Below are 13,362 nucleotides of genomic sequence, written 5' to 3'. Positions count from 1 at the left end.
TGAAGTATGAACGTACTGAATATTTTTTTTCTAGATAGATTTCATTAGTTTAAACTGCATCTTGGGAGTGATTCTTTTTCATCAGTGTTGTGCTGAATATGGATTTTAAATGAACATATTACATGAATAAATACTATCTATTTATACTATTCATTGTTCCTGGTTTTATTCATTTGTGGCATAATGGCTCATATAAAGATATGGGACGAGGGAAGTTAGCATCTACATGAAGCCATCAAAGCAAAATAAAAATTGTAATGGATCTAAACAACTCAGGTAAGAGTTAATCATACAAGAAGATACAATTCATTCAATACAAAAGTAAGCCAAGAGATAGGTGGAAGAAAGTCATGACAAAAATTTCCAGAGATGGAAGAATGTCACCGCAAGAGGCCCAGTAGGATTAACTTTGTAAAGAATATTAACAAAATTGAGACAGGTAAGGCAAATGAAGTAAAATTCAGTTACACTACAGATGTACTTCTTAAAATGTGATTTATAATCCCTCAGAGTTGGGTGGGGGGATTAATGGCAAATTAATGGATGGTGAGAGGTTGCATCTGGATGGTCCTCTAGAGCAGCACTTATCAACCATGGCAAGATGTGTGGATTTCAATTCCTAGCAAGCTAGCTGGGCAATCCTGGGAATTAAAGTCCACATGTTGTAAAGATGCCAAGGCTGAAAAAATATGCTCTATTGCAAGCTTACTAGTTCTGTATAGAAGTATGCCAAATACGTCAGACGAGGTGTAGTGGTTAGGGTATCGGGCTAGAAACTGGGAGGCTGCCCAGTCTATCCTGCCCTTGGCACAAAGCCATCTGGGTGACCTTGGATTAGTCACTTTCTTTCTGCTCTTGGAAGGAGGCAGTGACAAACCACTTCTGGAAAACCTTGCCATGTAAATTCCAGGGACTTGTCCAGACAATCTCCAGGAATCAGACACGATTGAATAGAATTTTGTTTAAAAATGGAAAAGAAATGAAATTCCCACAAACTTAAATGAACACCAAATGTTTGTTTTGGTGTTTTACAATATTGTACTCACTTTTTAAAAGGAAAAATAATCATGTCTGGAGAGCGTGAAGCTCCTATGTATTCTCTGATCATCTGATCTGACCTTCAGTCTGCAGAGGAACCTCTGATGTAGGAGCTGAAGCTAGCAGGGAATTGCAAAAGTAGGGCTAAAGGTTTGTAATACCAGCCTTAAAGGATTTATCACAAGCATGCAGCACCAAAAGCAGTTTATCACCTGCCAATGTTTTGCAAACTGCAGCATTTTAACAGCAGTTTAAGTGAAACCATTTTTCCCATATGCATAGTCTAGGCCAGTGTTTCTCAAACTTGGCGACTTTAAGTCCTGTGGACTTCAACTCCCAGAATTCCCCAGCCAGCTATGCTGGCTGGGGGATTCTGGGAGTTGAAGTCCACAGGACTTAAAAGTCGCCAAGTTTGAGAAACACTGGTCTAGGCAAAGGAAGTGTTCTTTTATATATTTTTCTCTGACTTTAGGAAGTGAAAATAATTGTTCATACAAATGAAATAGATTTCACTATCATTGACTGTAGTCAGCCACTGTCTATACGTATTTTTATCTAGCCATTGCCTATACATACTTTTATCTAGCTGCAGCATATAAATCCTGTAAAAATGGGTTTGGCTTTTTTAAAAAAATGAAAATAAGGTAACTATCTGCAGAAACATCACCATTGGACAGTGGTGAAAAAAGAAGCTAGTTAAATTAGAAAATGTAGTTTTAAGTGTGCATATTTTTATTAAAGTTTAAGATTGTTTTTTATTTGAAATATACACTAAAATATGATTAAAAGTAAGTGATCTCTTTCCATCTCTTTCCAATCTTAATCTCAAGATTAAGATACTGCAGTAATTCTTGCAACACCCACTCAGTCACATGACATACCCCCAGCCATGCCTACCCAGGTTTTGTGGCTGTGTTTTCTGTGTGGAAACAGGTCTCTCTCTGTCTCTTTCTCTGTGTCTTTCTCTTTCTGTTTCTCATCCTCCCCTCTCTTGTCTGTGTGTATGTGTGTGTGCCCTCTTGAATCATTTCCAAAAACAGGCGAGGGTTAGGTTTTGTTTTTTTTTCTGATGCTGTTCTTTCTTTTTCTTTGAGTGCTTTTTACCATACGATTTAAATCAAGAGTCATTTCAGGTTCCCAGATAAATGAAACTTTTTTATCCCCCTGCTGTAGCTCCGTCGGCTGAATCCACCACTGGCTGGCCCTGCCCCTCACCTCTCCCTCCCAGTCACTCCTTACCTAGCCTGAGAAGCTCTCCACCCTGAGACACTGGCCCAGCCCGGCTGTGCTGATGCTCTGTATTGTAATGGGCTCCAGGAGGAGGGGAAGCCATCTCCCCAATTGTGAAGTATGCTAAATTTGTACAAGAGCAGCGAACAGGCTATTTAAGTGGCGAGAGCAGCGGTGTCAGCTGCAGCCAGGCCAGGCCAGTGTTTCTGGGAATTCAAGGTGGGCTGGGTTTAAAACTCGTGGGCATGAAGGGACTTGAGATGGATGACACGTTGGGACATCTCCCTCAAGCTTGCCCTGCTCATCTCCTAGCTCTTCATGGATACAATAAGTCATTCACAACTTCTTCTTTGGTTCAAAAAAATGCCAATTAACTTGCCCAATATTGGTAGAAGGCAGGTATCAGTGTCATAGGTGGAATTACTTTGGATAAGTAAAGCAACATGACATTGTGTTGCATGCTTCACCCCCCCCTTTAGTTGCTAATGGATTGTTGCAGTGCAGATAGATAAGGAGCAAAGCTAGTGTCGCAGAACTGCTTCCATCAGTTTGTCACACACACACCCTTTTCTCCCCATGCAAGTGCCATTGCTTTGTAAATATTCACTACCAATCAGGTGGTTATGCGGGAGGAAAATCATATACAGTACATATCTTCACTGTTGTTGAAAACAGTAACACAAACACCCATATGCACATACTGTTGCTATAAAGGTGGTTTGAACTGAAGCAAGATGTGAAATCATAGCCAAGAACATGCACAATGGTAACTTCCTACCAAAAAGTTTGTGCAGCACTAGGATTTTTGCTCTGTGCAGGAATGTGTGCGATGCAGCAAGATTATGAACTTAAAACTTGCATGAATATTTGTTAAAATAAATGAACAATAATTAAGTGCATAGTTGAATGAAAGGTGAAGGAGGTGAATGCAGAGTTGAGAGGGATGGAATATTTTCTTAATTTGCCAGTTTCTCTAAATTCTTGTTTGTTTCTTCCATATTTCAAACATATTTGAAAGGGAATAGTTGCAGATAATTTGGGTTGGAGAAAGGAGGGCAGGGAAGGGTGTGAGTAGCCCTTTCTCTAATAGTTCCAACAATGATTTTTCCTTTTTTTTTAAAAAAAAAAAAAAGCACAACCTCTGGCTTCCAGAAGACATATTTTCATGTAATGTAGAATTAGGCTGAGGGTAAGAAAAATTCTGGAAAAAAAACCAAAAATGTTCTGATTCTTCAAAACAGTGAGTTTACAGAGATCTAAACTCTCTAGCCAACAGGCCTGCGTCATTAAATGGACTGAGTAGGAGAGTATAACATACTCAAGCTGAAATACTGGAGACAGCAAATAACTTTTTAATGAAACACAAGCCATGCCAACTGGCAATTCTGGAAAATGTAGTCCTAAAACCAGTGGAGAAAGGTTTCATAATGCATTACTAATTATTGCATCTACTGAGTCTGAAAACATGCTAAAGTTCAGAACACATTATTTTTACTTAAAACGCTGTAAAAATGAAAGGTGGTTTTTGAGGAAAAAATTATTTTGGTACAGCATACATAAATATATTTTGCTTATGGTTACTTTGAAACATCCTTCTCTAGTGATATGTAACTACCGGTACTTTTTAAAAAAGAAGTTCATGCATGCCACCTGCTGTCCCAGTTTAGAATACCTTTCTCTGTCACCATTTAAAGTTACTGAAGGGAATGTTTGTTAGCAGCAGCAGCTACAAGAGTAATTTAATGTACTTGTATGGAGTGCAGGAACATAAATTCAAACTCTTTCAGAAATATCCAACTTTGATTCATTCATATATTTTAATGATAGTTTTGTTCTTTAAGAAGCAATCATTTATTTAAATAAAGACAGATTGTTTCCCTATATGAGTTATATGAGAAGTCAGTTTTGGCAGGATATAATCCATATTTTAGAATCATATGCTCATAAGAGGAGGGAAGGGTTGCTCACTCAAGGCCTGATTCATTTTAAAGAAATGCATATAATCATAGGGTATATAGCAAATTGTTAAAAGTCAAAGTCAGGATTATTCCACTTAGTCCATCAATGTCTGACTACAGGTGAAACTCGAAAAATTAGAATATCGTGCAAAGGTTCATTTATTTCAGTAATGCAACTTAAAAGGTGAAACTAATATATGAGATAAGACTCATTACATGCAAAGCAAGATAGTTCAAGCCGTGATTTGTCATAATTGTGATGATTATGGCATACAGCTCATGAAAACCCCAAATCCACCATCTCAGAAAATTAGAATATTACATGCAATCAATAAAACAAGGATTGTACATAGAACAATATCGGACCTCTGAAAAGTATAAGCATGCATATGTACTCAGTACTTGGCTTGGGCCCCTTTTGCAGCAATTACTGCCTCAATTCGGCGTGGCATGGAAGCTATCAGACTGTGGCACTGCTGAGGTGTTACGGAAGACCAGGATGCTTCAATAGCGGCCTTCAGCTCTTCTGCTTTGTTCGGTCTCATGTCTCTCATCTTTCTCTTGGCAATGCCCTGTAGATTTTCTATGGGGTTCAGGTCAGATGAGTTTGCTGGCCAATCAAGCACAGTAATCCCACAGTCATTGAAGCAGGTTTTGGTGCTTTTGGCAGTGTGGGCATCTGGAAAATGAAGTCAGCATCCCCATAAAGCTCATCTGCGGAAGGAAGCATGAAGTGCTCCAAAATCTCCTGGTAGATGGCTGCGTTGACCCTGGTCTTAATGAAGCACAGTGGTCCAAAGTCCTCTTTTCTGATGAGAGCAACTTTTGCCAAAAGCACCAAAAACTGGTTCAATGACCGTGGGATTACTGTGCTTGATTGGCCTCTCCATTCTTCCTCCATACTCTGGGTCCTTGGTTTCCAAATGAGATGCCGATTTTTTTTGTTGCTGAAAAAAACCCGAGGTTTTTCTTTCTTGTTCTCCTTTTTCAAAACAAAAATGCTTTGACTTTACTTAATTAAAAAAGGCCCACTCTGTAGCTTTAGTGTTTTTAGAACAATTTGTTTACTGCATACCACACATGTGCTGCTAGACTGGTTTTAAATTATACAGTGCTCACAACTATGTCTTGCTCCTCTACATAAGGACAATTTTCCTCCAAAGCAAAGTTTCTGACCTTGTGTTCTGACTACGGCATTTATCAGCAGGCATACTGCCCAGCATAACATTCCCACAGCACAGGATTTGAGACTTCTTTATCCACTACTGCTTCTTTGCAATATTCAACTCCTTTTAGCTGATATATTAAGAAACCATTTTTCCCACAAAAATGATTATGAAATTCAATTCAATGCAATTGCTATTCAATGTACAGTACAACCTTTTTTTTCTATGCCATACAAGCTTTTTAAATATTAACTGCATGAGAAATTTACTATTCATTTTGGTTTGGAAAAAATGCTACATAAATTATTTTATTATTTAAGAAGTAGAGATAACAAAATATATTTCTACTGAGAAATCCAATATAATCATAGATTCAACCTTTATTGATACGTTGAACTAGAAACTTCTTTAAATGGTAACTTCTGCAGGCAGGCAGAATTATGTAAATTCTGTACTGTAAACCCTTTCTCCAGTTGTAACAGACTACATAGAAATGGCTTCACCTACATGCTTATGGATGTGGAAATACAATCTCTGAAAAGTGAAACAATAAAAAAAACCAATAACTGGTATTATAATAGTAAATAATATTAAACTCACATCTTTCAAATGTATTTTCATTAAAATTCACTCATTTGAAATTATTTTATTCATTTTATTTGTATATGTCAAAATACATTTTTTTTTGCAAAATAGTGGTTTTGCAAATAGTTTCATGCAGATGCAAGGTCTGCTCAATACTACCAATAAAATCAATGCAACACAGTAGCCAGTTTTGAAAGAATAAATAACCTATATATAAAAACACTAAAATATTAGAGACATATTTAATCATTCACAGGCATCCAAAACATTACCAAATATAATCCACAGTATGCCCAACCAATCCACAACATTTCTCAGTGTGTCGCAGTTGCTCAGGTGGAACAATTCTCTGCTTGGTTTGTTTATTAGCTTAAGAGCATGAAAGACCATATCCATCTTTAAAGTTATACAGACCTAACCTGTAACAAGATACCCCAGAACTATCCTCGTACTGTACCTTAGAATCAAGAATCCTGAGCTTGGTAGTAAGAGAAAAATGTTACATCTTCAAAAAAATCTTCCCATTCTCACCTCTGCCCAGCCCACAAAGGGGACTTAGGTCAACCCAGTCATTCTTCTTTCTACCCAAAAATGAAGTAGTTCCCCAAAAAGTAGGCAGTAGAACACAATGACCTTTTAAATGAAGGGGTACAAATTCACATTTAATATAGTATACAATCAATAATACAATAGCTACTACAAGCTTTACAATGTACAATTTATTTTAGCGGTAGAACTGTTCAGTGATTTTTAGGCATTAGTCTGTAGGCCAATAAGACAGCTGTATTTAATAGTTTTAGAGAACATATAAAAGCTGTTTTTCCCCCTAACAAAAGCTATCTTCATTGGAATACTTTTTAGAAGGCCACTGAAATGTATAAAATGATCTAACTTGATGATGGTATAAACTGAGGTCCTCTTCACATGGCAACAGCAGTGCATGTATAAAATAAAAGGCTGGGCTTTCAAATGCCTTTGAAGTTTACTTTGACTGGCACAGCAGGTTTGGATGTACTCAAATAAAGATATGTGAAATGTAATGAATATGTTCTATTTAAGTTTTATTAAGGTGAACACTATTCAAATTAAAATTGGGAAGAAAAAGGCTTTTTATAATTAGATATATTTTTGAAGAGTGGCTCCATAACTCATTTTTCTAAAATTTAAATCATAAAAATGTGTGTATGGATGTGTGTGTGTGTGTGTGTGTGTGTGTGTGTATTCATTTAATTTGGGGCAGCCTAATTTACTGTATTTGCAAATAGAGAATTTTTATTCAAGCATATCATGTGGGTCTGAAAAATCCAAACAATATACATTAATATATACAGCATCACTCAGTACCTACTAAAATCAATGTGAAGGTTACAGAATCTGTTTTGCACAACAGTCTGTTTTCTTTTCTTTTAAAAAAGTGACCAATTGAAGCTAGAGACAAAATTTTTCAAATAATCTATTTTCAGTTGACTTTTTAAAGCATCTTTCATAGAAATAAATGCATATTGCACAACTGTGAAAGCAAAGGTTCCTTGAAACCATTTTGGGGTGGATGACTGAAAAATACAGGATTAGTTAGTTACACTGTAGTATTTCTAAAGGATGTGTGTCTCTGTCTATATAAAGCTGTGAGAATACTGTACAAAGAAAAAAATCTGATACATGAATAATTAGAAGGGAACAAACAAATCCAAACTTAGATATTTTTTTTAAAAAAATCAAAATAAGATGGGGAAAACCAGAAACAGTGACGAAACAACAAAATAAAGTAACTGTGATAGCAGAAAGCTTTTTTTTTAAACACGTTTATGTACAACTAAGGCTTACTGGTTAAATATCTGAGGCTTATCAGGCCTTGAACACTTTCCTTATATGCAGTAGCTGTAAACAAGATTTCTCAGTCATTTTGTCTTCTCAGCAGCTGCTTTAACACATGAAAATATGATCCTGGTTTAAAAAACACACACCCAGGTAAAAGGGCTTTTGGCAGAATATCTGAAAACAACAGTTTCCAAGAAATTTTCCCAGGCATCCAGTGACTGCCATGCTATGGTCCACTGGAGTTACTAATTATGTGCAATCCCATGATTCGCTGATGAGAGTAAACAAATTCTATTTGGAAAGCTTGCTGATCACTCTAATCAAGGCCCCATTTTCATCCTTTAGCCTCTGGTTATCAGCCTTCAGATCTGGTAGCATCTATAAAGGAAAAAAAATAGGACTGTGATATTTGAAAAAAAAAACATTTTTTTTCAGAAACAAGTATCTTTATAGATAAATAATCTGATCATCTAATGAAAATTTAGAGGGGCCTTTGGTGCTCTCTGAGCTTGGTTGTTTTCTTACAGAAGTTTCATTACCCAAACTAGGTAACATCATCAGTGCTAGTAAGGTTTGAGGTTTGCTTTAAGCTTATAATCTAGTGTTGTGCCCTGCTAGTGTTGGCCTTGGAGGTTCTTTGGTTGGGCTGTTTATTATTAGCTTGTTTGACAGCTCCTTGACTGGGATATTATTCACTTCTTGACTGTTGACCTGATTATGCTAAATCAGCATCCAGATACCAGTTTCATAGAGAAAGGTTTTTCTGTGGGCTGGAGCAGTTGTGGTTTTGCGTGCTGCTTGCATACATTGGATGTGGCTTTGCTTGTTTGTGCAGACTGGTTGCTAGCATGCTGTGGACCGGTGCCGGTCTACAGACAGGGGATTGGGGACCCCTGTCCTAAATAATCTATGTAGAATTTTAAAAAGGCATTAGCAAAAGCTATGGTTTCTTAACAAATAGGTAGTTGGATGCAGTGTGAAAAGACAATTTGTTCTTTGGGAGAGTTAGTTTGCTCTTTTGTTGAGAAGGCCGGACTAAGAAGGCTTTGCCTTTTCAGAAATGAGTAGGGCAAAGAAGGGAGCAAGGAAGGAATTAAATAACCTACCTTCTCTATATACCATATGCTGGATTTCCTGCATAAATATGGGATTTTGTTTATTCTTAAATTAACTTAATGCATTTAAAATTATTTTCTGATTTTGTCTTATTAATGCTGAATTTCATCTATATTGAAAGCTTATTTGGAGCATTATACCTCAAACAAGCATTCAAATGCACAAGGCAGTAATTCAGATTGTGTGTGTGTGAGTCAGAGTTTAAGATTGTTTGAGATAATCTGAAAGGCAAAACAATTACTGCTGAGTATAGAAAGATATGTATTCATACATTGCTCTTTTAAATGAACATTACTATTTTCAATGTTGAATTCAATAATTTGGCCAATTATAGAAAGGTAACTTTGCCAACTGCATGACCTCTTCATCTAAATTCTTTTCAACTTGTGGCCTTGGAGAATGAGAACAAGGTGAATGAAAAAATGAGTGTCCGCCATTTGCTTCTCTGATTCTTGCTCCTTCTATCTGATTAAATTGTGAGAATGGATCACCCTATTGTTGAAAAAAAGTATTGAATGTATTCTATTTGCTTAAAAAGCAAATTATAAAATCTGTACTGAAAAAGCTTTCCATGGCCATACAATCTCTATCATTAAAGCTCAGTCTTTATTTTAATATGAAGTTTTATCTGGAATATAGCACTGAGAATGCTATGACCACCTTGGCAGATGATTGCTGGTAATTAGATGGGGGGTGGGGATGGAATACAAATTCTCAGCAACTTTTAATACCACTGACATGGTACCCTTCATGCTGCTTAGTAGGACTAAGTATTAAGAGCACTGCTTTATAATGGTTCTTGTCTTTCTTATCAGAGTGTGTCCAGAGCTGAAAGACTATTGCTTGATACTCTAATCACTGGTCTATGGTGTCTCACAGATTTCTATTTTGTTAATGCTCTTTAATATTTATGTGAAACCACCGAGAAAGTGAAAGAACTGAGGAAGGTCCGAGGACATCCAGCTTTACAGCTTCTTTCCTCTAACTTCGAGGAAACATTCAGCATCTTATGCATTGCCTAACGGCAGTACCAGCTACATAAGGGAGAATGAAATGCTCTCCAACAGGTGACTTTGTCCTCCCTCTTCTATTATTTAGGAAAATGATAAGGCTGCGTCTCTTTAGTCAAGCTTTTAACTGTAATTGATGCTAATGTTATTGATTATAATTTCAATATGTAGTATTTTACATCCTGTTCTATTGTTCTAAGTGAGCACTTATATGAGTAGAAAAACAGGGTATAAGTTTAATAATAAATATAAAAATAGTTGAAATATGGCTCATTTGTCTCCCTGGGGACAAGAGTGAAAGCAAGAGTAATGCAGAATATTATTTTGAGTTTTCTTGAGAATATTCCCCCCCCCCCACACACACACAAAGTAAGAAATAAAAATGACTGTCAACTAAACCTCCCTTTTTAGTAGCTTTGGATTAGATGGGTGATTTCGGTATAGTCTCAAGGCAATACTCCAAAATTAATGGCTTGTATTTTTATTATTATTTATTATTGGAATAAAACAAATCATCAGTACTATTTTTAAACTAAGCTACAAGAATACATTTAAGAATTGTAAGTCATAGTGCCATAAATGAATTTGGGTGGTACAATATGTCACTTTTTTTTAGAAAAGCAGAATTATATTGGATTATACTTATATCAGTTATGATCATGGTATATGGCTAAATTAAAAAAAAAAATTAGAGAAATCTACATTTACCTTGAGTTCTTCTTCCATTTCAGATATTCGCCTTTCTAGAGCTCTTCGTTCCTATAGTGACATATTTGAAATAATGAATGTATAATTTTGATAGATAGCTCTCATTTTATTGTACTACAGTCCAAGATGTTCACATTTAAACAGAAGCAAGGTGAGGGGAAATTTGCAAGGCCAGTGATGTGTAAAAAACTAATTCCACTTTAAAACTAAGAAAATGTAACAAAATGTTGATCATATTCTATGCATTTTATTCAATAAATTATTTGTATAAATGTATACAGGCAATAATTTTACATTGTAAGTTTACTATTACTCCTTAGCTAAATTTTAATTTATATTTTAAAATACAATAGAGGTAAGAACTCAGTTAAAGGAAGCACAAAGCATAAGCTATCACAGTCAAGCAAATGTTAGTTCACACACTTTAGTGTACCAGTAATATTACATGTGAGTCCTCGACTTATTCTATTATAATTTGTACCAAAAAGCAAAAGCTTTTATAGCTCAAATTTTGGTTGACAATCTGCCAATGCTGTGAGTCCAGTTAAAAAGCATATGCTAAAACCTGTGTTTATCATTCATTTTCAAATGTGAAAGAGAAAAGCAAGTTATTGCAAAGTGTACATTAACATCTGCATTCTACAGTGTTATGCAAAACAAGCAGCAGCAGCTGAGTGTGTAAAACTCTGGTTAGATCATACCGCCCCGTGGATACTGACTCTTGTCGGTCACCTTTCAGATACAAATCATTTGAATTTAGTTTAATCATAGTTAAGTGAATTTTCTGGCATATTTTCCCCAGTTTTAGAAAATAACTTAAATAATATAGTACAATAAATGATTCACTGTTATTAGTTTTTAAATTTGCTGGTTACTTAACAAACTGGTAAAAAATGAGTTACTAAAATATGTTCATGTATAGCAGTGATAAGTTAAGTAACTGTGAGTTAATTGGCATAAGCCTGAAAAAGGCTACAAATTTATAAGGCTTATACTACCCACAGCTATCTCCGAATGGAAACATAGGCAAACCCTATATAAAAAACCAATTCTGCTCCTGTGATTTGGGTACCATAGCTTTTGTATTTAGATCTTTTATTTAAATTTCTGGAGCCTTCTGGTAACTTTCATTTACACAAGTTAAATAATCAAGATAAATTTATTTCTCTAAAGTAGCAAACTTTTGCTATATAGGATATAAGCTTGGCCCACAAATAGTTGCTAATAAATTGTTGTCAGGGATAGTTCATTTTATTGAATATAATTTTATTGGTCAATGGCTGAAATAAAATTTCTGTCTGTCTAGTATTTTCTATATTAATATATATTGCATATCTCTAGGAAGTATAAATGGAGAACATTTTACATTTTTCTAGGCTAAAAAGCTATTCTGTCAGCCAGGTGTATGGAACCTTGCATACTGTACTGCAGGGGTGTCCAAAGTTGGGAACTTTAAGACTTGTGGACTTCAACTCCCAGAATTCCCCAGCCAGCCATGCTTGGTCTGCAGGGGTGTCCAAAGTTGGGAACTTTAAGACTTGTGGACTTCAACTCCCAGAATTCCCCAGCCAGCCATGCTTGGTCTGCAGGGGTGTCCAAAGTTGGGAACTTTAAGACTTGTGGACTTCAACTCCCAGAATTCCCCAGCCAGCCACTGGCTGGGGAATTCTGGGAGTTGAAGTCCACAAGTCCTAAAGTTCCCAACTTTGGACACCCCTGCTGTACTGGGATTAATTTTTTAAAAGGTTTTATATTGCAATGATTTAATCCAGGATTTTTAAACTGGGTTCAAAGAAAACTTGATGGGTTCCACATGAGACTAAGGGGAAAATATGAAATATATACATATTTTTATACACCACAAGCATAAACTCTGCTTTATTGCCAGTTTCTTAACACTGGGCATTTGCCAATTGATCATGGGTCCTGTTTTATAACAGCAGGTGCTATGGCCTGAAAAAGTTTTAAAATCCCTGGTCCAGCCGACTGTGCTTTTAAAAATCATGCTGGTGATTGTGACATCCCTGTATGACCATAGCTGTGGTTCTATATCTGCTGATATTGATTGCTTCATGAGACTTATTATATGTGAGTTGGCCAAAATCACTGTTCATACTGAATTTTATCCAAGTGTAAGCAATTGCTTATACAATCTGTAGAACACAAATGCAATTGACAACTTCTATAAATGGAAATTCCGCAATAAGCTACATTCAGAGTATTTTAGCATTCTGTAATTATGGTAAGAAAATACACTATATTGCCAAAAATATTCGCTCACCCATCTACATAATCAGACTCAGTTGAGAGCGAATACTTTTGGCAATATAGTGTGTACTTCATTAGGAAATAAACATTGCTCACAAAGTTTCTAAAATGCTAAATTTTTAGAACTCTGAAATAATAAATTCCCAACTAACATCATCACAAAATTATCTAGTTATGATATCTGAATAATTTAATACTGTTTCATACAGGGTAGTGAGCGAAACAGGGAAAAAAACTTGTTTTGAACTTGGAACAAATCACAAGGTACTAAACATTATCTTAATGGCTTTCAAATCAGTTCATGATTTAGGAAAAGTGAATTATTTGGGGTGTCAAGCAAAATGAAATCTGGATAGGGTGAATCATGGTGCATCATCTTCTCTCTCCCTTCAGAAGCTGTCAAAGTAGCATATACCACAGGCCCACTAACTGCAACCCTCTCTTCCTCTCAACTGTGGCTATTGA

At 35.9% G+C, this 13,362-nt stretch overlaps 1 protein-coding gene across 3 annotated transcripts in view; it reads right to left on the bottom strand.

The window, feature by feature from the left end:
- Positions 1-6,033: 6,033 nt before the first annotated feature.
- Positions 6,034-13,362, bottom strand: part of PPP1R12A (protein phosphatase 1 regulatory subunit 12A) — a 117,863-nt gene continuing 110,534 nt past the window's right edge. For 2 of the 3 annotated variants that reach the window (XM_081958770.1, XM_081958769.1), the window contains exons 23-24: positions 10,630-10,680; positions 6,034-8,173 (exon numbers count right to left, since the gene is read on the bottom strand). In XM_081958770.1, coding sequence (XP_081814896.1) covers positions 8,087-8,173; positions 10,630-10,680 — 138 coding nt within the window. In that variant the 3' untranslated portion in view covers positions 6,034-8,086. Of the gene's footprint in view, positions 8,174-10,629; positions 10,681-11,330; positions 11,362-13,362 lie in introns of all 3 variants that reach the window. The other variant, XM_081958771.1, reaches the window with a different exon arrangement.

Source organism: Natrix helvetica (assembly GCF_964273705.1).
Source record: "Natrix helvetica genome assembly, chromosome: 6".
Classification (NCBI taxonomy): Eukaryota; Metazoa; Chordata; class Lepidosauria; order Squamata; family Natricidae; genus Natrix; species Natrix helvetica.
The sequence above is the reverse complement of the archived record's forward strand: the minus strand, read 5'-3'. Positions and strand labels throughout refer to the sequence as shown.